The sequence below is a fragment of the Vulpes vulpes genome, chromosome 4 (assembly GCF_048418805.1).
Source record: "Vulpes vulpes isolate BD-2025 chromosome 4, VulVul3, whole genome shotgun sequence".
In the NCBI taxonomy this organism is placed as follows: Eukaryota; Metazoa; Chordata; class Mammalia; order Carnivora; family Canidae; genus Vulpes; species Vulpes vulpes.
This window is the reverse complement of record NC_132783.1, coordinates 123,119,897-123,146,909: the sequence shown is the minus strand read 5'-3', so window position 1 is coordinate 123,146,909 and position 27,013 is coordinate 123,119,897. Positions and strand designations below refer to the sequence as shown.

Below are 27,013 nucleotides of genomic sequence, written 5' to 3'. Positions count from 1 at the left end.
AACTTTTCACTATATATGTATATCAAACTATCATGTACATCTTAATTTTTATTTTTAATATGTTTTAAAAAGGAAAAAAATAACTGTTTCAGACATACTAAGTCAAATGAGACCTAAATTACAGGTGATAATACAATATCATAAAATCTACTCCAAATTATTCTATCAATTTAGTGAAAAATCAGTCAAAATCCAAGAAGTATTTGTTATGGAACTCAATTCCAAAAAAAAAAAAAAACCTATATGAAAGTGTGAAAATGTAGGATATTGGAAAACCTATTTTTTAAAAAATTAAAAAAAATTTTTAAGATTGTATTTATTTATTCATGAGAGACACGGAGAGAGAGAGGCACAGACACAGCTAGAGGGAGAAGGAGGCTCCATGCAGGGAGCCTGATGTGGGACTTGATCTGGGGTCTCCAGAATCACACCCTGAGCTGAAGGTGGCACTAAACTGCTGAGCCACCCGGGCTGCCCTAAAGATTTTTAAAATTTATTTATTCATGAGAGACACAGAGAGAGATAGAAGCAGAGGCATAGGCAGAGAGAGAAGCAGGCTCCATGCAGGAGCCCGATACGGGATTCGATCCCGGAACTCCAGGATCATGCCCTGGGCTGAAGGCAGGTGCTCAACTGCTGAACCACCCAGGTGTCCCAAGGAAAACCTAATTTAAAAAAAAGAACAAAGATATAAAGATGTGTCATAAAGTTTCAAAAAAATTAATGTGTTAATGATACTAGAAAATACAAAGGAATTAATGAAATAAAATAGAATTTTCTGAATTGCAAGTTGGAAAATAATAGTAGTCAGGTTAATAGTTATCACAAATTTGTTTTTTAATGGATTGGAAGAGATGAGAAACTATAAGTATAACACACCTATTAGGTAGGGGTGTTGCTTAATGAACATTCTGTTTAGAGTGTGTGTGTGTGTGTGTGTGTGTGTGTGTGTGCATGTGCCCCCAGGTATGTGGGATGGTATGTCAGGTTACAATGTAAATTTATTTCTTACTTTGCCCAACTCTATAAAATGTTTGAAAATCACTGAAACAGTAAAGGAACAGAATAGCACAGACGAATTTGGAATATGATGAGAACTATTCAGTACAGGGTATTGAGACCTTGGCTAGCTATATAAAAAATAATAATTTAATAAAGTTAGTGCCCTATCACACACAGTACATAAAACTATTTCAAAAGGATTAAAAACTGAAGGGTAAAAATATTCCTATGAAAATACTTCTGGGGCACCTGAGTGGCTCAGTCAGTTAAGCATCTGCCTTTGGCTCAAGTCATGATCCCAGGGTCCTGGGATTGAGACCCACATTGGGCTCCCTGCTCAGTGGGGAGCCTGCTTCTCCCTCTCCTTCTGCCTGCCTCTCCCCCATTTGTGCTCTCTCCCTCTGTCAAATAAATAAAATCTTAAAAAAAAGAAAATACTTCTATAAAAATGATAGAAAACAAAAACAATGAAGCTTCTTCACAATAAAAAACACCATGTAAATGTTTAAAGACAACTGGGAGATAATATTTGCAATTTCAATAAAAAGTACAAATTAGTATCTAAAATATATAGCTGTCTCACATCAAATAAAAAATACATAAACCCAATAGGAAAACGGGATACAGAATATTAACAAACACACACAGACATACACATATATATGTCCAACTCCAAAATGCAAATTAAAACAACAGTGATAGAGTTTTTAGTGCTCATGCTGACAAAGACAAAAGAGTTTAATAATATCAAGTGGTGCTGGTCAAGAACTGTGGAGGATTATAGTCAAATAAGGGAGTGAGGAAAAAGGTAAACTGTTACTTTGGAGGGCAATTTGCAAGTATGTATTAAAATTAAAATATACATAATTCCTAATTCAGCAATTCTACTGTATGGTATTTATCGTAGAGGACTACACCGTCACACCCAGAGAGAGGTATGTAGAAAGGGCTGTTGTTTATTGAATGGCTTACAATAGAAAAAAACAAAGTAGGACCCATCAAGAGGAAAATGTCTAAGAATGCTGGTATGTCTATACTGTGCATACAAGTAAGAGAAACAAGGTATGTCCACGTAATATGGCTAGTTCTCAAGAATTAACACTGACTGGCAACAAAAATATTCAGAACAATACATATGGATTTAAACCACTAATATTAAGGAATACAAAACAGTGTTACACAGCACTCTAGAGTTTCTATGAATACATACATGCATAAACACACACACACACACACACACATTGAGTAGAGTTTACCCCTAGAAAGAGTTCAGTTGAGACAGAAATAGGAGTGGTCAAAAAGAGCTTTGGCTTCTTCTGACAAGTTGAGTTTTTTATCCCCAGAAATTCTGTCTGGCTATTTTTCAAACATGCTTTATCTCTTTTTTTAATAGCATAATATTTTTTCTCATGTTTTAGTATTATAACTCTACTTTTTCTATAATCTTAAATTCTGGACAATCTAATCTTACTGTTCCTTAGTTGACTCTCAGTCTTGGGGGATACTTCATTGTATTTTATAATTCTGTCTTGTGAGCGAGTCCTCAGTACAGACTCCATAGCCAGAGTGGGCAATGTGTCCTTCCATAAATGTTTTTTGTTTGCTTTCCTGCTAATTAACACTTGCCAGACTCATGTTTGTGTTATCTCTCAGCTTACAGGCTTCTGTATAATGCAGGTAGTAATGTAAATTTGCAATCTAAGTGTCATTGAGGACAGGCCTTTGACTGAGTACTCAGGGGAGTCGGCTTTTGATTCAGAACAAGGTTAAAACCCAGAAACCAATTTATCATTGCCTGGTGCTGATCCACTGTTGTTACCCACCCCTCCCCACCTCCCAGGTCAAACCTTTTTCACTGTATTTATAGTCTTCTGGGGGTTATCAGTTCCAGCTTTCTGGAAAGATCACCTTTCTGGGGATTTTCAATTCCATTTCCCCTCCTGGCTTAGATTCAAGGCCTTTTTCTTACATCTGTGGCTTTCAGAACTCAAATGCCCTATCGACAAACACAAGGAAAACTAACATAACTTTAATTCACAGGCTTGATGCCTGGTCACCAGTTTTGGTCAGCAGAAATTATCTTTATTTGTTGTGTACTTAGCTAAGTATTTAAAAGAATGTTTGCAATATTTTAAATTTTCTAGGTGTGGTAGGGGGATTTTCATTCTCTAATTTACTATATTACTGAAAATAAATTGTTAATATTTTTAAACATCAACTCACTTTTACTTATGAATTAAAAATGCTAAATACATATCAGAGAAACAGAAATAATACTTCTTTGTATGTGCCTTATTGAGGATGTAGCTTTTGACTTATTCTCAAAGACTGGGAAGATTTTGAATGTACACAGCAGACAAGGGAAGGGATAGGATTATAACTGACCAGGTTCCCTATCCCACTTATGCTAGGAAGTCCCATGCCTGCTACTTAGCACCCTCATCTAACTTTATGGTGAGATTCTTTGTTCAATGTTTACAACCAGTGATTTTTTTTTTTTTTTTTTTTGAGAGAGAGAGAGAGTACGCATGCATGAATGAGGGAACAGAGGGAGAAGGAGAGAATCTTAAGCAGGCTTCACACCCAGCATGGAGCCTGACTCAGGACCCCAAGATCATGACATGAGCCAAAATCAAAAGTTGGACACTCAACTGACTGAACCACTCAGGTGCCCCAACAACCACATGATTATTAAATCATTTGTTTTCTCATGTTGAGAGGATGAGGAACTGCTACACAGCTATTCTTTATGTATAGAGCAGTGCTTCTCAACTGGGTATATTTTTGCCTCCCCAAATGACATGTGAGCGGCAATATGTGGAGAGGTTCTCCATTGTCACAAGTTGGGAAGAGCTACTCAAATCTAACTAAGGATGCTACTAACCATCCTCCAGTGTCCCCAAATAGCCCTACTGCACCCAGAACAAAGAATTATCCAGCTCAAAAGAACAGTATTTCTGCTATCGAGAAACCAAGGTGAAAAAAGTTGTTTGCAGCTACTGCCATTTATATCACTATGGAGGATCTCTCTTTCATTTCTTTCTCTTACTCACTATGAATGTTAGTATTCGCTTTTTTTCCCCACTCTGTGCTTCACCAGTTTTCTCATGAGGTATGATGATGATGGCAGTCTGCCTCTGAGAAACATCAACACATTTGAGCCTCCTGGTGTCATTCTAGGGTCTTCTCTGCTACAAAGTGTCTGAGCAGCCAAATATAAGGAACTCACTATTCTTTTTCTTTTAAAATTAAAAAGTCCACTTATTTTCCTCCCTTCCCAAACCACTAACCCTTTTTCTCAATCTCATGGACCAGGTACCTGGCCCTGGAGTCTGAGAGGTCTTAACACTGACCTTTTGCCTGGCTGGCTCTAGGCAGCATGTCCACCTTTCCTGACCTTAACTAGTCTCCCTAAATTTCACTCCATACCTTTATCTGAATATCTTTTCTTTCGGTGACTGCTTTGTTTAACTCCATGTCTCACTAGAACCTTCCCATGCCAGCTGCTCACATTTCAACAAGGTAAATAAAATTTGTCACTGGGGAGAGCCTACCTCAACATTACCAGGATGGTCAAGAAAACTGCCTGCTGATGTTTTGATTTTAACCTCTTTGGTTAAACCATAACACACTGTATGAGACACCAGAAAACATAATATGCAGAAGGAAAGAATGAAAAATAAAAGTTACAATAAAGAAATGCTTTAATTGCTGTAACACAAACAATTTCAAATTCTGACAGTGGGAAACTTAGTTCAGTGATTAAAAAAAAAAAAAAGTCCATTATCAAAAGATAAGTTTTAAAAGCCAGTGATATTAGTAAGGGAAAAAAAACCCTTTTATTCTTAGTGAATTATGCTTTCACTAATATATTCTTTATCTCCGCAAATGCGATTTTTAAAACAAACACATTTAACAATAAGGAAGACAATTAAAATAGTTTTGTTTTCACTGTTGCTGAAACTTTTTACATGATTTCAAAATTAATGTAAGAGATACATTTTCAAGGAAAGATAAGGTTCTTTCCTTTAAAAGAGATATAATTGTTTTAATAATGCTGTTGAAAGAAATGTCTAAGCATTAAGAAAGGCAGCATATATAACGATTAAGAGCATGCCCCCTGGTGCTAGACTGCCTGGATTTAAAACCAAACTCCTACGTATCACCTGGGACCTTGGTCAGTTCACTTACTTTCTTTGAACCTCCTTTTCCTCATCTGCAAATTGCAAATAGTAATAGTAACCACTGCACAGGGTTGTTATGAGCACTAAATAAAGTTATATTTAGACATATATACACATCCTGTGTATATATTTCTAAAGTCAATCCCATTTGTTTGTTAAGTAAATAATTAGCAACACTTTAAAAACATAAAATAACTAAACAACCAGGCTTCCGTGAATCAAAGGTCATATTTCCAATTCTCCCTCTGTTTCCCCAGTCTCTAGCTTCTTTGGTAAGTAAGCTGCTAAGAGGTGGGCCAATGTCATCATGCTGGTCTAAAATGTGCAAGTAATTTATTATATTTGAATCTCTCTACAAGAAACATTTTATCTCCAATTTCTAAAAGGGCCTGAAGGAAAGAGAAAATGGTAAAGACAATGTAGAAATGTAGGTGCAATTCAAAGTAAACAATAATATGACAATATGAAAACATTCCATTCATAAAGTAGGTTAAAAATCCTAGTGATAGCAGTAAGAAGAAAGCCTATGGTTCCTCATAAGGATAAATGTATCTTCAGATTGGACTTCCATATTTCAATAAAGGCTGTTCCTAAGACAAACTTTTTGATGAAAAGGCAACCAGAACAACAACCTACATGAAAATGCAACCATTCACAGCTCAGAAATCCAGTCTTTCAAAATTAATGTCAAATCTTTTCTTTTGTCAAATAAAAAGAAATCCAGATTTATATAAAGAGATTTTATTCAAAAACTCTATTGGAATAAGGAAGATGCTCCAAAATTCAGATCTGTCTGATAGCATCTCGAAATCAAACAGAACATGCTTTCCTTTTATAGAGAGGGGTTGGCAGGCTAGCAGGAACTTTTGAGAGGAAATGGGACAAATGAGTGGTGGGAAGCAGGAAGCATGATCAGGCCATGGTGAGGCATTAGTGGTTGCTCATACTTGGGGTAAATGAGAGTGCAGGGGCCTGAGAGGATGAAAAGCCTGACTAATGTTTGATCAAGCTAAGGCAGACAACTGTGAATACTTGGTCTCTTCATAACAGCAAGAATACTGGTTTTAGTAGTACTACTACAATAAAAGAGTAGTTAGGATTTAAACCCTCCCAACAGGTTAAGTAAGTAAATAACTAGCCTGATATCAACCAAAAAAGCCACTTCTTTGTCTCTTCCTGGACACTTAACCCTTTTTCCCACAGGGTCGTTACTACGTAAGTAAGGGGTGTGCTGCTGCAAACATCTACCTAGATAGTCAAAGGATTTGCAAACTTACGTTCTCATATGGATGTCTCATAAAGAAATTTAATCTGACAGAGGAAATTGATAACTAGAACATGCAAAAAGCAAATAAATAAATACTGTAGGGGTGTTACATTGGGGTTTGGGGTTTTTTTTAAGATTTATTTATTTATTTATTTGACAGAGAAAAGCAGGTGAGCAGCAGGGAGGAGCAGAGAGAAAAGGAGAAGCAGACTCCCTGCTAAGCAGGGAGCCCGAAGCAGGGCTCAAAGCAGGGCTCAAAGCAGGGCTCGATTACAGGACTCTGGGATCACTACCTGAGTCAAAAGCAGATGCTTAACCGAATGAGCCAGCCAGGTGCCCATTAATTATTTTTTACAATCAAGAATAAACCCCAAGTGTTGGAATAGAGACTGAGAACAAACAGTTGTAAAAAGTCATAAAAAAAAAATGTTAAGTCTTCCAGTGGGTACACGAATTCCTCCTTCAATGAAGAGAGATTTGAATGGATGCACCAGCAAGAAATGATGAAAACTTAAGAGTAGCTGCCAATCGAAATGAACCCTCCCATCTTCTTAGGCTCCCCCTTCTAAAGAGTCCTTCTCAGGTTTCCCACATCTGACCAGCCGACCCCTCCCTACATGCAGAGCACACTGGCCTCATTGCGATAGACTCCCACATACTATGCCTAATTATATGAGGTACTGGTGTGTTTCTCCCAGTACCCAGACCATGAGCAAGGACTAATATTTCATGAGGCAAAACACAATGGCTTAATTAAAAATCAAAACTTTTGGGGGCATTGTATTATTTGAAAGGTCAGACACATTTACCAGTCAGTGATATGTTAAGAGTCTCCAAGGAAGGGTTAAAATGTTTTGTCGTTGTTTCTTCTCGGATGGGTAAACTTGTAAAAGGTGACACTGTAAGAAAAAGAAAATGTTATCAAGATGAAAGGACTACAAGCTAGTTTGTAACAGCTAAAATGCCATATAGTATACTATTAATGAAAAATAATGTTTTCAGGAAGCTCCGATGAACTAGATCTCATACATTCACAGATATTTAGAAATATACTGGGCTATTAAATGTGACCACATTTCCAACTTTTTTTCTATTTTTTTTTTTACTGAGAAAATCCTACTGATTTACATCAAATGGCTTAAAAAAAACATTTATTGTCTTATCCTACCATTTGTAGTTTCTTTATAAAATATAAATGAAAACAGTGAAGAATTAAATAAGAATGTCAGAAAGAAGACAGACATGAGGAGACAGGAGGAAGATGAATGAACAGACACAGAGACACCATAATGAAGGACATGAAAAGAGGACAGAAAAGAAAAATGGATGCACAGTGAGTTTCTACTGTTTGTTCTCCAGCTTCGGTGACAGACCAGGCAACCCTTCATCAAACTGACTTTTGGTTCTCCTTTGTCACTTCTCTCATCTTTTGAAAACTCTTATTTTTTTTAAGATTTTATGTATTTATTCATGAGAGACAGAGAGAGAGAGAGAAAGAGAGAGAGAGAGAGGGGCGGAGACAGCAGCAGAGGGAGAAGCAGACTCCACGCAGGGAGCCCAATGCAGGACTTGATTCCAGGACTTTGGGATCACTGCCTGAGACAAAAGCAGATGCTTAACTGAATGAGCCACCCAGGTGCCCATTAATTACTTTTTACAATCAAGAATGCACTCCAAGTGTTGGAATAGAGACTGATAACAAGAAGTTGTACAAAGTCATAAAAAAATGTTCAACAAAAAAAAGGCAGTGCAAACATAACTTTGGTATCAGGTGGGTGATGGGGGAAGCATATCTTTCATTTATATGAGAGAGAAACAGTTCTTAGACTCAATGACAGTTAAGGATGGAAAAATAACTGGATAAATCATGTTACTGACTCAGATGAGTTTACAATATTTTATATTCTAATTATGCCTTTAACATTGTTACTAAAAGAGACAACTATTTTACGCATGCTTTACTTATGTTTCCATAGCACTGTCATTGACTCATTTGAGAGCATCTTTAATTTCCCTGCACAAGGGTCTTCCAGTGGGTACACGAATTCCCCCTTCAATGAAGAGAGATTTGAATGGATGCACCAGCAAGAAATGATGAAAACTTAAGAGTAGCTGCCAATCGAAATGAACCCTCCCGTCTTCTTAGGCTCCCCCTTCTAAAGAGTCCTTCTCATGCTTCCCACATCTGACCAGCCGACCCCTCCCTGCATGCAGAACACACTGTCCTCATTGCAGTAGACTCCCACATACTATGTTCTAATTATATGAGGTACTGGTGTATTTCTCCCAGTACCCAGACCATGAGCAAGGATTAATATTTCATGAGACAAAACACAATGGCTAATTAAAAATCAAAACTTTTGGGGGCATTGTATTATTTGAAAGGTCAGACACATTTACCAGTCAGTGATATGTTAGGAGTCTCCAAGGAAGAGTTAAAATGTTTTGTCGTTGTTTCTTCTCGGATGGGTAAACTTGTAAAAGGTGACACTGTAAGAAAAAGAAAATGTTATCAAGATGAAAGGACTACAAGCTAGTTTGTAACAGCTAAAATGCCATATAGTATACTATTAATGAAAAATAATGTTTTCAGGAAGCTCCGATGAACTAGATCTCATACATTCACAGATATTTAGAAATATACTGGGCTAATAAATGTGACCACATTTCCGACTTTTTCTATGTTCTTTTTTTTTTTTTTACTGAGAAAATCCTACTGATTTACATCAAATGGCTTAAAAAAACATTTATTGTCTTATCCTACCATTTGTAGTTCTTTATAAAACATAATGAAGACAGTGAAGAATTAAATAAGAATGTCAGAAAGAAGACAGACATGAGGAGATGGAAGATGAATGAACAGACACAGAGACCACAATGAAGGACATAAAAAGAGGACAGAAAAGACAAAATGGATGCACGGTGAGTTTCTGCTGTTTGTTCTCCAGCTTCGGTGACAGACCAGGCAACCCTCCATTAAACTGACTTTTGGTTCTCCTCTGTCACTTCTATCATCTTTTGAAAATTCTTATTTTTTTAAGATTTTATTTATTCATTCATGAGAGACACACAGAGAGAGAGAGAGAGAGAGAGAGAGGCAGACACCGGAGAGGGAGAAGCAGGCTCCATGCAGGGAGCCCAATGCAGGACTTGATTCCAGGACTTTGGGATTACTGCCTGAGACAAAAGCAGATGCTTAATTGAATGAGCCACCCAGGTGCCCATTAATTACTTTTTACAATCAAGAATGCACTCCAAGTGTTGGAATAGAGACTGATAACAAGAAGTTGTACAAAGTCATAAAAAAATGTTCAACAACAAAAAAAGGCAGTTTAAACATTCCTTTGTTATCAGATGGGTGATGGGGGAAGCATATCTTTCATTTATATGAGAAAGAGAGAAACATTTCTTAGACTCAATGACAGTTAAAGATGGAAAAATAACTGGATAAATCATGTTATTGACTCAGATGAGTTTACAAAATTTTATATTCTAATTATGCCTTTAACATTGTTATTAAAATAGACAACTATTTTACGCATGCTTTACTTATGTTTCCATAGTACTGTCATTGACTCATTTGAGAGCATCTTTAATTTCCCTGCACAAGGGTCTTCCAGTGGGTACACGAATTCCCCCTTCAATGAAGAGAGATTTGAATGGATGCACCAGCAAGAAATGATGAAAACTTAAGAGTAGCTGCCAATCGAAATGAACCCTGCCATCTTCTTAGGCTCCCCCTCCTAAAGAGTCCTTCTCATGCTTCCCACATCTGACCAGCCGACCCCTCCCTGCATGCAGAACACACTGTCCTCATTGCAGTAGACTCCCACATACTATGTTCTAATTATATGAGGTACTGGTGTGTTTCTCCCAGTACCCAGACCATGAGCAAGGATTAATATTTCATGAGACAAAACACAATGGCTTAATTAAAAATCAAAACTTTTGGGGGCATTGTATTATTTGAAAGGTCAGACACATTTACCAGTCAGTGATATGTTAGGAGTCTCCAAGGAAGAGTTAAAATGTTTTGTCGTTGTTTCTTCTCGGATGGGTAAACTTGTAAAAGGTGACACTGTAAGAAAAAGAAAATGTTATCAAGATGAAAGGACTACAAGCTAGTTTGTAACAGCTAAAATGCCATATAGTATACTATTAATGAAAAATAATGTTTTCAGGAAGCTCCGATGAACTAGATCTCATACATTCACAGATATTTAGAAATATACTGGGCTATTAAATGTGACCACATTTCCAACTTTTTCTATGTTCTTTTTTTTTTTTTTTTTACTGAGAAAATCCTACTGATTTACATCAAATGGCTTAAAAAAACATTTATTGTCTTATCCTACCATTTGTAGTTTCTTTATAAAACATAAATGAAGACAGTGAAGAAGTAAATAAGAATGTCAGAAAGAAGACAGACATGAGGAGACAGAAGGAAGATGAATGAACAAAGAGAGACAGAGAGACCATAATGAAGGACATGAAAAGAGGACAAAGAAGACAAAATGGATGCACAGTGAGTTTCTGCTGTTTGTTCTCCAGCTTCAGTTACAGACCAGGCAACCCTCCATCAAACTGACTTTTGGTTCTCCTCTGTCACTTCTCTCATCTTTTGAAAACTCTTATTTTTTTTTTTAAGATTTTATTTATTTATTCATGAGAGACACAGAGAGAGAGAGAGAGAGAGGCAGAGACAGCATCTGAGGGAGAAGCAGGCTCCACGCAGGGAGCCCAATGCAGGACTTGATCCCAGGACCCCAGGATCATGCCTGAGCAGAAGGCAGACAACCTCTGAGCCATCCAGGCATCTCGAAAACCCTTACTGAAGAAAGAGGTTTCCACTTCTCATCTTACTCTCCTCAAAACTTCCTTTTTTTTTTTTTTTTTGGCTGGCTACTGGCTACTGGCTACTGGCTACTATAGAGCACACAGAACTTACCTCCCATAAAAACTACCCCAACTCTATCAAATAAGTCAGAAAAGAGGAAAAGCTTCTGACTGCAGTCTTGGCTGCATTCTTATGAACTTTTCATTCAATTTATATTAAACCTGAGCCTTTTTTATTTCACTTTCTTAATACTCTGCTCAGAAACTTATTCCTAGTGCAAGATTAGATTTCCAGTTCTTTCTTATGTGTTTGAAAAGTATCATCAGTTAGTGATCACCTAAGCACAGCTTTTACAATACTACCTAATAAAAAAAATATACCTAGCAGAACCTCACTCTGCAATGAGCTGTATTCCAAAGGCTTGACCACTTCGAAGGCAACTCTGGAAGGTGGAGTTCACTTTCTATAAAATAATTCTCTAATGAATTGATTATGTAAATCATACCACCCTCTGACAATGATTACATAGGAAAATATGGCCTGAGCTTCTCACTGGGCAATCAAGAATACAAAACATTTCTTCCACTGACATCTAATATTCATTCTTTCATATTCTTTGTGTCTCTCTGTCTCTCCATCTCTGTCTCTCTCTGTCTCTCTCTCTCTCTCTCTCACACACACACACATACACACATACACACATAGACGTACACACAGCCAAAAAGGCACCTATCAGTACTCTTTTTCTGATGAAAAAAAAAAACAAACAAAAAAAAACCTGTTTTTCCATTCTTGGCCACAGCTCACTCAGAGGTTGTATTTAAGAGGAAACATCTCAGGAAGATGAAAGCAGATGCTATTGGCTTTTGGATAGGAAGCCAGGAGTGTGTGGATGGGAAGGAATGAGCTGTTCTATATCTTCCACTCTGTGACACTTGCAAAACATAAACTTTGATATCTTTGCTCCTTGCTAGGGACTTCCCTTTTCTTGGCCTCGCCTACTGCCGAGCTGAATATAATTGTGACACTCCATCCCTAAAACAAGCCCAAAATCATCTGAGATGGTCCAATATCATTTATTAGTATTATTATTAGTAGTATTCAGACTATCAACAGCAATAAGAAAGTGACATAACCTGAAATAAGTATTTTATTCTTTCTTCTTATTTCATTTAAATAAGTGACTATGTAGAGCACTGGTACATGCTTGATGATGGTAAGGAGTATGAAGCTGCATAAACTCGGTCCCAACAGGGCCACATGGATCATAATTATATCAATTTAGGCCCACAATTTGTAATTGAGAATCATTAAAATTGCAGAGTCCATTCATAGTATTGACTATATAACTAACCCATGTATTTTCCAAGCTGGCGGTGAGCTGCAGAGCCTGATTTACATCTGGAGCTGGAATAGAGGTGGAGATAATGCCATCTAAATGAGTTCGGAGGCTGAGGTTATTTTGCCATTTCTCAATATCAGGATTGGATAGAAGAGCCTACTTGTGTTAGCACAAGAGAAGAGGTGTCTAGACTTGGCTTGAGCAAATCTAAGCTTACAGAGCTGAAGGGATAGGAGGGAAAAGAAAAGACAAGCTTCAAGAATAGGGAAGTTTGGGTAGTTCCAGAATATAGTAGCTGTTATGATCACTTCCCACTACCAGTCCAGATATTAAAAATACAGACACCCAAAACCAGCCACCTCTATACCCTAACTTCATATCCCCTCTAAGCATTCATCTTGATCAGGCTCCAGATTCCACTGAACAAGTCTCATTGCAAAAGAACATGTGTAACTCTTATGATTTTTTTTTTTTTTTGCCTTGAAAAAAGTCCCTGTAAGAGGCAATGTACACAGAAGTCTTGAGTGGAAAAGGGGCCATTTACAGAAGGTGTTAGAATAGTAAAAGTGAGAAGTTCTTTGTTTAGCCAAAGTATTTTTTTTAATCAAAAAACTGAAAATGTAGACCTTTTTGCCTTCAGTAGGAGGACAACTGGCAGGAGGCTGATGTGGCTGAGATTTGTGTTTAAAGGAAACTGGCAGGAGAATCAGGCAGATGTGGTTTGAATACTTCCCTGAAAGGAATAGGCTAAGTCACAAAAAGGAACACAAAATGGAGAGGCAGGAATTTGGTAGCTTAATCCAGATTCTGCCTCTGACTTGTTACCCGGGGTTTCATTTCATGGAGAAAAAAAGGAGGATCAAAAAAGTCTAATATTGAGTAGTGGTGCCAAGATCATAGCAAACATTCCTCTAGTTATCACGCTCACCCCTTTCTTAATCATTGCGGGAAACTTTCCACTAGGCATTCTTTTACAGTTTGTGGCAAAAATGCCACATAAAAGAGTAACATCTAATAGTTTTTCTAAAGATGAAAGATTTCTCTCCTTCTGTGGGGGCAATGGGTCAGGAGGGTGTTGCATCAAAGAGATGAATAACAACCTAATTTTCACCTATTATTAGTTCATGTGAGATAGCAAAATGGTCTCTACTTAAATATCTTTCACATATTATATTTTAAAACAGACATTGCTAGATGGGTTTATAATTTATCCTATTAATATTTTTAAAAGAAATAAACATGCTATAATTTATACATAAAATTTATTTATGTAGCATTTTCACATCTTAAATTCTGATGCTCCATTTCAAATGAAATAAACTGAGAACTAAAAAAAGAGGATAAGTAACACTAAAACACTGCATTGGGTCTTGTGCTTTTCTCTAAATCAGAAAATAAGTTCAACCATACCTCTGGTTAATAATAAGCATTTTCTCTAAATCCTCCCAAATCTCTTCATTATATTTTACAATCTTGGAAGAGTCTGGACTTCATTTAAAGAAAGCTATAAGTAAAAGCTATTATTAGGATAAATATTCTCTTTTTTCTCTCCTCCATTAATGTATTGATTGTTATCAATGTTTATAATTAACATTATCTTTAATAAATCTTAATTTTAGCATTCTGATACACAGCATTATAAATGTACAGCACAATTTCAAAAACACTATAACCTAAAAATGGATAATATATACTATTTACAAAACAAAGGTCTGGAATTCTGAATATATTTCCTCATGGAAGCAATGCTATATATAACCGTGAGATCCTATGTCAAATTGTTAAAGCCATGATATGGCTAAACTATAGCATTAAAATATCTACTTACCAATATATTTAATAAACAGTGCTTTTAGAGTTCTACTTCTGGAATCTAGAAATACAGTATTCCTATCACCTGTCTGTAATGGCAATAGCAGAAAGAAGGGGAGAATAAGGTTATATTGATTCCCAGACAGTATAATCCACAGAGAATTTGTCAAGAAAAGGTTTAGCAAGAAAATAAATTCCTGATGGGAACATTTATAAGTTCTATTTTCTAAGTCAGGGACAGATTAAAACAAACAAACAAACTGGAAGCTCATATTTTTTCTACATAGAATGAGAACCATTGGGCAAAAAGGCCATATTTAGGAGCACCTGGGTGGCTCAGTTGGTTACCCATCCAACTCTTGATCTCAGCTCAGGTCATGATCTCAGGGTTATAAGATGGAGCCCTGTTCTGGACTCCACGATGGGCATGGAGCCTACTTAAAATCTCCCTCTGCCCTCTCCCTCTGCTCCTCCTCACTCCACTTGCACACAGGCATACACTCTGTCTCTTTAAAAAAAAAAAAAAGCCATTTTTAGACTAACATGAAAGAAGAAAGAGAGAAAGAAAGAAAGAAAGAAGAAAAAAAGAAAGAAAGAAAGAAAGAAAGAAAGAAAGAAAGAAAGAAAGAAAGAAAGAAAGAAGACAATTGTGGAACAATTAAAAAGCTTAAAAACAAGAACAATGTGCACTTTTACAAAGCCTTGTAAAAGTTGGTCCTATTGAAATATAAGCAAATTGATCTTTTCTTTTGAATAGAATTACTGCAATAAAATATATTTCTAGGGGCAGTATAAAAACTCTTGTTTCAAACTACTTCAAAATAGTCACTAAGTCTTTTCTCTGTTCAGTGGTTCTCAGCTGGGGCTGACTTTTGCCCACCACAGGACATTTAGCAAAGTCTGGAGACATTTGGATGTCACACCTTGGAGGAGGTTACTACTTGTATGGAATAGGTTGCAACAGTTTCCTAGAACTGCAGTAACAAAGTACCACAAATGTGGCTGCTTCAAACAACAGTTTATCCTCTTGTGGTTCTGGGGGCTGAAATCAAAGTGCAGGGCTTTGCCCCCTCTGAAGGCTCCCAGTAAGTATCCCTCCTTGCCTCTTCCTAGCTCTTGGTGGTTGCCAGCACAGCAGTCCTTTGCATTCTTTGGCATATAGCTGCAGCACTCCAGTCTTTCAGATGATTTAGGGGAAGAATTCTTTATTCTGTACTTGAAAGTCTTTTGTTTGAGATCTTTTGAAAAGAAGCAAAAAGCAATGGCTCCATCTTTACATGATCATCTTCCTTCTAGATGTGTCTGTCTCTACATCCAAATCTCCCTCTAGTTTCTTTCATGGAGATCACAGTCATTGGATTAAGGGTCTATCCTAATCTAGCATGACCTCTTTTTAACTTGATTCCATCCTCAAGGACTGTACTGTCAAATAAGGTCACTTTCAAGGGTACCAACAGTCAGGACCCAAACATAACATTTTGGAGACAGAACTCACCCACTGCATAGGAGAGGCCAGAGATTCTGCTAAGCATTCTGCAATACAGCCCCCCATGACAGAGTTGTCCAGCCCCACATGTCAATAATGCCAGGGTTGAAAAACCCTGATTTCAAAGCAGGTATATCCTCAACTCTGATTCTTCAGTGTGATGATTTTCAATAATCTTCAAATGGCCCTGTGGCTCTAAGGTCATATTCTATATACTTTAAGTAGATATCTTATTTATTTTTATTTTTTAAAGATTCTATTTATTTATTCACAAGAGACAGAGAGAGAGAGAGGCAGAGATACAGGCAGAGGGAGAAGCAGGCTCTATGCAGGGAGCCTGATGTGGGACTCGATCTTGGAACTCCAGGATCACACCCTGGGCCAAAGGCAGATGCTCAACTGCTGAGCCACCCAGGTGTCCCTAAGTGTAGATATTTTAAAGCAAGGACATTTCTTGCCACCCTATTTTGCCCAGCCACACCCTCCTGCCAGGGACCTATTTTGAGGACCTTTTACAGAGAGGCACTAAGTGCTGCATGGAGTTTTGAAATGCAAACCAGAAAACCTGTTACGGCTGTTAGCTAGCTCCAGACTTTTGGCTACATCATGAAAGCACTTTGGGTTTCAAGATCAATCAAATGAGAGTTCTAAATTCCCCTTCAGGATCTCAGAAGTATGTCATTATAAGGCTATAAAAAAAGATTCTATCTTGGGAGTAGAGATACATTACTAAGGATATAATCACAACTTTAAAAATTGCAGGAAAATGTTATTTTCAATAAAAGAATAATACCATTTTCAAAGATCACATTATTTCTACACAGACAATATGTTATTTGAGATATTTTATTATGTGTGAACAGTTACTGTGTTTTATTAGGATTAGTGGGGTTACTTTTAATAAAATGTTGTGAAGGGTATTTTTTCTCTTCTTTTTAAGATTTTATTTTCAGTAACCTCTACATCCAACGTGGGGCTGGAACTCACAACCCTGAGATCAAGAGTTGCATGCTCCATTGATTGAGCCAGCCAAGTTTTTTTCTTCTACGTCACTGTGTGTGTCCCAAGTTGTTTATTTCTATGGTTCACATTATATTGTGAAATATGGGAGGCCAGTAATACAAAAGCAATTTCAAAAGAGTACAATCCAGGACAAACAGCTTCCACGCTTAATCTGTTTGAGGACAAATACTCCTTTGGAAAATGGTACTTAAATAAAATTGATGACAGTTTCTCAACTCTCATTATGGCTTAATGTCTATGTTAATTAAAGTTTTCTCAGAAAGAGTTGAAATTATTTTTGCTTCTTTTCAAAAGATCTTAAACAAAAGAGTTTCAAGTACAGAATAAAGAATTTGTCCCCTGAACCACCTGAGAATAAGCTGCTGACCTGATGACTCATTCCCCTTCTAAAACATGAGTGTATATTCCCAGAAAGGACCTACCCCCACCCCCAAACACACACTTCGTCTCAACATTGCCATTAAAGTTGGGAAATTAACATTTACAGATTATCATCTCATCCTGCACCTCATCGAAGTTTCAACAGAAGTCATTAAGATGTACTTTTCAGCCAAAGATTGCAGTTCAGAATCACATGTTACCCTCAGCTGCCATGTCCCCTCTGTTCTCCCTCACTCTGTTTCAGCTTTAGTAATTCTTGACTTTTAAGACCAGTATAGTTCCAATACGGTTATGTTGTAATATAGTTAGATATGGAGTAGACCTTTGGCAAATATATTACAGAGGTAATATTGTGTTCTTCTCATTGCATCTTATCAGATGGCCCCTAATTTTTATTCTTCTCTTCATTAATGGTTTTCACTCTGATCATCTGTTTAAACTGGTATTTCCCAGACTTATCCAGAATGAAGTTGTTCTTTTTCCCTTTTCCTTAATACTACTTTATGAATTTTGTAGGAAATTACGTTAAAACTATGTAATATTTTGTGCCTCATCAAACTTCCATTTGATTCATTTAATTACTTTATATCAGTATGTACTCATGAATACCTGTAATATTCAATGGGCATTATTCAGTGGATACTAATGGAGACAAGTCCATTAGTAGTATTATTTATGCTGATGTTCTGTTTGTCCCAGATCTGTCCAGCGGGAGCTCTTTGGCTTGTATACTTTTGACATGGCACATCATTCTTTGAGCACTTCATTGCTCTCTGGCACAAGAGGTTCAGGGCTTGTCTTATATTTTCTCCTCCCTATCATAAAATCAGCCATTTCTCCAAGAAATCCTAGTTACCATTAATAAAGAATGGTATACAGAATCAAGATCTGACTCATCATCACTATTGGGAAATCGTTGCTCCACCCCAGTGGATGTGCATGTATATTCATACACACACATATTATACACACACACATGAAGGGTATAATATACATACATATATAAATATGTGACATATATATGCATTATACATATATTTACACATATACACATTTACAGCTATGCATCTGTTTAAATAGAAAGAGACATGAAAGATAATGACAGATCTGAAGTCATGAATCCATGCTGTCAATTGCAATCCAAATACCACAAGGTTCATTCTAGTTTTACCCCTTTCTTTATTTTCTTCTTCTCCAGAGAAAAACCTGGATCCTGTTACTGTTGCTGGCTTTACTTGTTTGCTCGGTCTCCCATTGCCACTGCCACTCTTGGCCCCAAAGAAATGTCTTACTCATCCACTCTGGCTCCAAAATCCTCCACTGCTTGCTTTTCTGCATGCTTTACTTACATCCCCTGATAAGGATCAGACACCACAATGTTGGGCTGCCCCTGTGTAAAAGTGCCTGTCACTCTGCTCAGTTCTGAGGCCCAGATGTAGGCCATCCCTCTGCAAGAGGGCCCACCTCACTGTGCTCAGGCTCTAATACTCCACATGGGGCCACTCCCCTACCTGGAAGCCATCCTGACCTGGGACCCTCTGGCTTCCTTCACAAAGGAGGTTGCCTCCCTACATTCCCCAACCTAATGACTATAGGACCCATTCCCAGAAGGAAGAGAAGGAGATGGGGATAAGCAGTGGGAACAAAAGAACTGGAACAGGAAGAGCCAGTTGAACTAATGCTTCATAAGTTTTTTTGTAATTTTAAATGTGATGATAAATTAGGGTCACAATTTCGGTGCATCAAATACAACTCCATTAAAGATAAGGTTATAATTAATCTCTTCCTTTAAACAGTTTAAATGACAAGAAACTGCTAAAACACTGCTGAAGTATTCTACTTAGACATAGACTAACACAATATCAGGAGCATGTAGGTGCTTGAATAATATTTATTCTCATAAATATTTATTGCTAGACAATTGCTGTGTGTGTATGTGGGATGGGAAGTGTCTCTAGAAAGTGGTTGATCAAGAGAGTGTATAAGCAAAGTCCTCCAGAAGCTAAAAATGATCTTTCCAAGTGACTCCCCTGCAAACACATTTTTCAAAAGATAAACATCAGCCATTCCCTCAATTTGTTCTACATCAGAGTAATAATAATGATGTTTAAATATTCCCACTTATCTAATATCTGCTTTTATAAAGTTATTTTACCTTTATTAATTGAAACAGCTTAAAAGAATTAAGGGGAGTCCTTGTGCCTAACTTTATTCTAGAATTCCAAATATGGTAGCACGCCCTTCACCCAAATCAAGCATTTATATCCACACACTGTACTCTGTCAGCGGTTCCAAACTTTCATAGACATATCCAGTTATCTCAGAGAGAGAACTGAGTATTGTGTTTAAGAAAACAGGCATTGGAGGGAGTACCTAGCTGGCTCAGTGGATAGAGCAAGCAACCTTTGATCTCATGGTCATGAGTTCAAACCCCATGTTGGGCTCAGAGTTTACCTAAAAATTTTTTAAAAATAAAGAAAGCAGGTGCTGAAGTCAGACTAAACAAATAGATTTATAAATTCCAAGATCCTCATCCAAAAGTCAGGGACAGTAAATGCTAACCCATAGGGCTGTATTCTGCACAGTGCAATGCCTGGCACATAGTTGTTAAATAACAAATACGACAAATTATAACCATTTTTATTATTAAAATTTGGCCCAAAGTCTTAGGCTTATAGAACCTATTTCCAAGTAGTTCAAAGCACCTAGAAACAAAACAGCCATAAACTTCATAACAGCCTTCAGCAAAGAGGAAACTGAATCTCACAGAGATCTGTACAGAGTCTATAAAAATGAGATAAGATTGCCCCACAATTTTTAATTCTGCCTTAAAATGAGATGCTAACTTCATGCCTTTCATACAGCACATCATTCTACAATTTTAACTTAAAGGGAGCTAAAAGGCCAAGAGTGACCCTACACATACACAGACACTTGCTATACCTACATACATCATCCCGTTTATTTGCAACTTTGTTCACTTATTCCACTTTCATTTGTTTCCTGCTTTTTTTTTTTTTTTCTCTTTAGAAGTCTGCTTTGAATGTCAATTTAAACCTGACTCCCTGCTACCAACAGTATAAATATTTGCCCAATAGGGCACACTCTAGGCCATTATAATTTTAAAGCAGTGGTTTTCAACCTGCTTGGGATCACATGATTAAAAATCGCCTGGGAGCTTTTAAAATACCTAATGTCCAGACTAAATCTCAGGCCAACTGAATCAAAAATTTTGAGGGCAGTAACCAGCTACCAATTTTTTTAAAACTCCAGATAATCCTAAGAGAGCCAAGTGGAGAACGACAGTTCTAGAACTCAACCAGAATGTAGTGGTCCTCAGAGCTGCAACAGTCTTAAGTGAAAAAGGAGTGAATTTAGGAATAGCTCCAGGGGTAAAAAGTCCTTGACTAGTCTTTGTAAGTAGTATGAACGGAAAAGAGGGTATGTGGCTAGGATGTGGAGCAGGGAGATTTAGTAACTGAAGCAACCCGAAATATTTTGTTCAAGTTGTTAATGAGGCCTTTTAAAGGACATTATGAAAATCAAGTAATCTTATCCTTTGATTAAAATAAATGGAGATGGAAATAAAATGGAAATCCATTTTATGTCACAAAAACTCTACATGCTACAAGCTCATAAAAGTGAATTCCTACGAAAGTTTGAAAATCTTGTCTAGAATAATGTCTTAATTTTAATTGCTGATAGGCACTATTTGTCGACCTGATTGGCAGTCTACTGCCCTAATAAGCTGCTAACACGTTGCAATTTTTTACACAAAAACCTGTGCTAGGGCAGCCCGGGGTGGCTCAGCGGCTTGGCGCCCGCCTTGGGCTCAGGGCGTGACCCTGGAGACCCGGGATCGAATCCCACGTCGGGCTCCCTGCGTGGCGCCTGCTTCTCCCTCTGCCTGTGTCTCTGCCTCTGTGTGTGTGTGTGTGTCTCATAAATAAATAAATAAATTCTTAAAAAAAAAAACCTGCATTCGGAAGTAGGTTGGATGAAATACTGTCTACACAAAAAGTAATTCTAAACAAGTGAAGCTAAAGCGGCAAATTCGGTGTTGGTCTCGGCAACAGAGATCCCTGTTTCAAAGTGCCTTGAACAGGTCAAACAATGAGCACACGCATGTCCCTGTCAAAGCCCGTGGGGCGAGGAGGCCCCACGGAGGCACGTTGCCCAGGGCCGCCGGCGGGCGGGCTGCGGCTCTTCCCGCTCAGCCCACCCACCTGCCGACGGGGATGGGGGGGGGGCGATCTCTCAATCCACTGGGTTGCAGGGAGGCAGCCGGTGTGCGGGAGCGTGGCTTCCAGCAGCCCGGCCCCTTGGGCGGAAAGCGGCCCCCAGCGGGCTCCCGCCGCATCCTCGCCCGGGCCCAGCCGCTGCGCCCCCCCCTCCCCCGCGCTCTGCTCGCGGGGCGCGCCCGGTTGCCGGGTCCAGCGCCGGAGCCCGGAGCCCCGGAGCCCGGCCCCGCCCCGCCCGCGGCCTTCGCACCTGAGGTCTCGCCGTCCGCCCGGCCCGCGCGCCCCGCGGCCAGGAGCCCCAGCAGGAGCAGCGGCAGCGCCCGCAGGCCGGGCAGGGCGCGCATGGCGCTGGCGGGTCCCCGCGGTCCTCGCGCCGCCGTCGGTGGCCCGAGCCGCTGCGCACACTCGCCGGTGGCCCGCGGCGCCCGCTGCCAGCGCCGGGGGCGGGACGCGGGACGCGCGGCGCGGGCGGGTGGGAGGGGCCCGGCCGCCGCCCTCCCCGCCCCCCCCCCGCCCCCCCCCCGCCCCGCGAGACGCCGACCCGGGGCCGCCGCGCTCCCCACCGCGCCCCCCCTGCTCCGCGCTCCGGGCGGGCGGCCGCGGCCGAGGCTGGGCAGCCCCTCCCCGCGCCGGCTCCGAACGCCGCCGGCACGTGCGTCCCAGGCCCGCCGGCAGCTCGCCGCGGGCAGGGCGCCCTGCGGTGCTGTGAGGGGCCGGCGGGCAGGAGGGGACCCCGCGCCCAGGCCCGGCCCTCGCCCGGGGCTCGAAGGTGCCCTCGGGCCGCACACGCGCGCGCCTCCTGCCGCCCAAGGCTTCACCGGCCCTTCCTAGGTCGAGGTCTCCGAATCCCAAGGTCCCACAGCCTCTGTTTTCCTCTTCCTGCTGTTTGCTCAGCCCACAGCGTTCAAGGAGCCACCTAGAGGTCGAGAAGCAGGAGACCCTGCGGGAGCGGCGCCAGCCCGGGGCCCTGCGAACTCCGAGGCTGGAGGCTGCCGACGACGCTGCGGCCTCCTGCCCCGCACGGCCCTGGCCGGGAATTCTCCGGGCGCCCGACCGCAGGCAACACAGAAATCTTTATGCTCTAACGTAAAAGAGCAGTGAGATCTGATGTTTCTCCACGGGGTAGTAACACATTGATTTTTTTTTTAAGCATTTCTGAGTTTCGTTCCCTTTTCCTTTGTTTTTTTAAGGTGCCAGGTTTGATATTCACAAATTCATTATATATACATCACTGTCAGAAAGAAAAAAAAAAGTTGAAAGAAAATGTCAGACACAGATTTTGAAAGCTGACATGCTAAACAAGAGCTCACTTCCCTGAGGAAAGGTTAATTTTTAATTGGTCGTTATTACTAAAATATGCCTGTTTCTGGTTTAATGTTACACAGGCAAAATTTCAGAGGAGTGTGGATTATTTAAATCGGTGTGAAGAGAATATGAGTAATACAATTCAGTAAGCACATTAATATCTGATGAATATTAAATATCTGCCAAGTGTCAGGCACCGGGTTCAAAACATACACACAGTAATCGAGAGTCTATCTATGAACTACAAACCTCAGGAAAGCCTCTTCTTAGTGAGAAAATTATGGTTGTGATGATTAACCCTTTCCGAACAAAACTTTGTAATATTAATTTTACATCATGACTCTTCGGACTTTGATCAGACTTGTAAACCCAAATTGCCTGATCCACGGTTGCTAAATCACACCCCTACCTTGCTGCACTGCATCCTATCTCAGGATTAACTATAATCATTTGTCCACACCTCTGGAGTTTTAACAGTGAGCACTTCTCACTGTTCAAACAAGCTGAAGATTGGCCTTCCCCAGTTGGTCCTATAATCTCAAATTCACTATACTTCAAATGAGCTGACATCATTTAAAGAAAAATCATCTTCTCCATTGACTCAATGTGTTCACGAGCAGGGAAAAGTGACTTGCCCAAGCTGAGGCCAATTCCCATGGTCAGTTGTGTTGTTAGAGCAAAATAAGTTGAGAAAGAAATTTAATTCTTGGTTTGCTAAGCATTTGGAATATCTTTTCCCCATTGCTGTTTTATTTTTAGATATTTAATATTTTTGGCCTTATCCCAACTTCATTTTTTCAAGTGTTCTATATTCTTTAAAACCAGCTTATATTTTACACCTTACTTGTATGGCTCTTCCTAACCTTTCTGGTTCAAACTGACCCTTAGTTGCAGAATGAATTAAATATGACCACAGATATTTTGACACTGTCCTCATCAGGAGGTGTGTTGAGGGGGAAAGAAGGTCTTATGGTTTCTCTGTTCAAGCTGGGTGGTCTCTGTGACTTCTCTGATCTATTGAATTTTGCAAAAGTAACATTTTGTGAATTTCCGGATCCAAACCACAAGAGAATTCACTTCCTTCCTCCTTGTTCTTACAAGACAGCTGCCAGGAAAGAAGTATGACTACCTTGAGATCAACATGCTCTGAGAAGCTCAAACCACATAAAGGGACGGGAACAGTGAGATGCTATGTGGGGTGGCCAAAAAGCAGGAAGGGGCTAGATTTGTGAGTCTCTTCTCAGAGCCTCAAACGAGGTCAGCCACCAGCTCAGAAACACGCAATGGTCCCAGCTGATACTCACCAGAGGAGAATTGCCCAGCTGAGTCCTGCCTGAACCCCTGGCCCACACGATTGGGAGATAATGCTGTTGTTTTAAAGCCACTAAATTTTCAGGTAACTCGTGTCACCATAATAAATTATCCAAACATTCTCCTCTGAACTCATATTGTCCCTAGGATTAATTTGACAATTAATAATTGATAGCCTAGTGACTTGATCTTCATTGTTGGCTTCAAGTTACACTGAAATATTTTATTAGTATTCAGCTCATTATGTGATTATATCTTCTTTCCCAACTCCAGTATAACTCTTATCAGTACCTCAAAATAGTTCCATAAGTCTTTGGACCTCCTATAGTATCTTTAAAAAAAAAAAAAAGTATTTCTAGCATGCTCTGTTTTTTACCCTTTAGAGAATCAGTTAGGAATTACATTTTTTATTTTTCTCCCTAAAATTTGCATATGTAGAATAATGCTACAAAAGTTTTTTTTTTTTTTTCTTTTAGGATATATACTGTTGCTGAGTGAAAAGTGTGTGACAGTGTCCTAGAAAGGTATGAAGATGATAATGGGGATATAGGTTACCTCTTAGGGAAGGCAATATATAATTTTAAAACATTATTATTGAAGAAAACATTATATCAAACAGCAAAATACGAGAGGGCCTGTTTCCCTATATCAACGTCAACAAATCAAAATTTCTGTCTGTCAATCTCATAGTTGACAAACAGCACGCATTTACAGTTTAATTTATATTTGTTTTATTGTAAGTTGGGGTGAGCATTTTTTACATATGGAAAACGTCATGTACAGATGCTGCAAACAACAAAATCCAGTCTGGCTTGTTTAAGCAGAAAAATAAGCACTTCAAGGTTATTAGGTACTACTTGAGATGGTTGAAAAAACAGACCCAAGGATAAACTTTCAAGAGCACCAGAATTCATACAGTGAACTCACTAAATATAGATACCACTGAGGCCTCCCCCATCAAACATGAGACACCCAGGGGCTCAATGCCCTGCATCCACCACTGTTTCCGTCCCTGAGGTCACCTATGTCTCAGCAAGTGGCCCTTGCAATCCCTGATGCCAACTTCACCACCCAAAAGAGAGTGCTACTCTGCTGCTCTGCTCCTCTGTCCTCTCCACATCAGTCTCCCTCACCTGGGGAATGTCCAAGGCTAGAGCACACAGCTGACTGCTAGCATCAAAAGAGGCTGAGTGTTTGAGTTCTGATCTCGATGGGAGAAGGCAGGATTCATAATGTGAAAATCTTCCCAAGTATAGAAAGTTTTTCAAAATATGACAAGAAGCCTTGAACATCCACTCCAGTCCTCCCCACTCCGACAGACAACCTTTCTTTATACTTATTATTTGAAACAAAAGCAGATGCTCCCCAATTTAATAATACCCTGTACTCATTTCAAATGTAGATACCCCATTCAACCCAGAAAGAGGCCTGGCTCATTAGAAGGGGAAGTTGGATCCCTGGCTTGTACAGATGCACATTCTAAGGCTCTGGGACAGGAACTAGTAGTATGCTCATTTAACATATGTTTTTGCAAAATTTGCTAAAGTAAACATTTTAACTGGAATTATTTAATATGACCATTTATTTCTACTCCAACTGCTCTTGCATCTCACTTTCCCACATGTCAGATGGCATGCTGTGAATGTTTTTGAGATCCTGTTAAGAGGAAGTTGAGTTAAGGATACATTTCACAAGGATTTATTATAATATAGTTTTGTGTTTAGCAGTCCCTTTGGCATAGAGACAAGTTATTGCTAGCCACCCAGTTAGAAATGGCTTAAAAGTATACAGACTTTTTGCTGTGTGACTCAACTAGCACTGTGACTGAATCAACTCTCTGGGCATCCCAACATAAAGGTGAAGAATCAAAGACCAGATCCTGACACTCTATTGTCAGTTGGCATCAGAAGGAGATTGATGGGAAAAGAAAAGGATGCCATTGCCAGAACAAAGGTATAATGGACTGAACTGTATCCAGCCCTTGCCCCATACCAAATTCTTATGTTGAAGCTCTATCCTTCAGTAGCTTAGATTATGACTGTATTTGGAGATAAGCCTTTAAAGAGATAATTAAGGTTAAATGAGGTCATATGGGTAGGCCCAGAATCTAATATGACTAATCCTTATAATAAAAAGAAAAGGGGCAACTGGATGTCTCAGTTGGCTAAGAGTTCAACTCTTGATCTCAGCCCGGTCTTAATCTCAGGGTCATGAGTTCAAGCTCCGTGTTGGGCTCCACTCTGGGCATGGAGCCTACATTAAAAAAAAAAAAAAAAAAGAGAGAGAGAGAGAGAGAAAGAGACACCAAAGGAAGAGTGCACACACACATCTACACATGCATACACACACGTGTGCACACACACGCACTCACAGAAAAGGTCATGTGAGGACACAAAGAGAGGGCAGCCATCTGAAGGCCAAGGAGAGAGGTCAGGAATCCAAACTTGCTTCCATCATTTATCACTATTTAGTTTTTGGTAATAATTTTTCCCAGTATGCCTTTTGTCTTGGGACATTATCACTAAAAATTATATGTTATATAGTCAAATTAACCAGTCTTTTCAAAAAATGGCTTTTGTTTTTGTCTACCTAGAGAAGCCTTCATTGCTTCAAGAAAAAAATAAAGGCATCTTATATTTTTTTTGCTTTCTCTTTTTTATGTTTGAAATTTATGTTAATATAAATTAACATTAACATGTTATGTTAATCTCTAGAAATGTAAAATTATTATGTAAATTAGTGGTAATAATTATGAATTATCTTCCTGTCATTTTCAGCCATCTTTTATTTTAGAATTTTATATCATTTCTGATTTTTGAAAT

The 27,013-nt window shown here is 39.2% G+C and overlaps 1 protein-coding gene across 1 annotated transcript in view; it reads right to left on the bottom strand.

The window, feature by feature from the left end:
- The window catches only part of EMB (embigin), a 54,497-nt gene extending 30,960 nt beyond the window's left edge, over positions 1-23,537 (bottom strand). The window contains exons 1-6 of the mRNA XM_072757293.1: positions 23,516-23,537; positions 22,475-22,656; positions 21,826-22,402; positions 10,442-10,531; positions 8,854-8,943; positions 7,263-7,352 (exon numbers count right to left, since the gene is read on the bottom strand). Of these exons, the coding sequence (XP_072613394.1) occupies positions 7,263-7,352; positions 8,854-8,943; positions 10,442-10,531; positions 21,826-22,402; positions 22,475-22,656; positions 23,516-23,537 (1,051 nt within the window). The remainder of the gene's footprint in view (positions 1-7,262; positions 7,353-8,853; positions 8,944-10,441; positions 10,532-21,825; positions 22,403-22,474; positions 22,657-23,515) is intronic.
- Between the last annotated feature and the right edge of the window lie 3,476 nt (positions 23,538-27,013).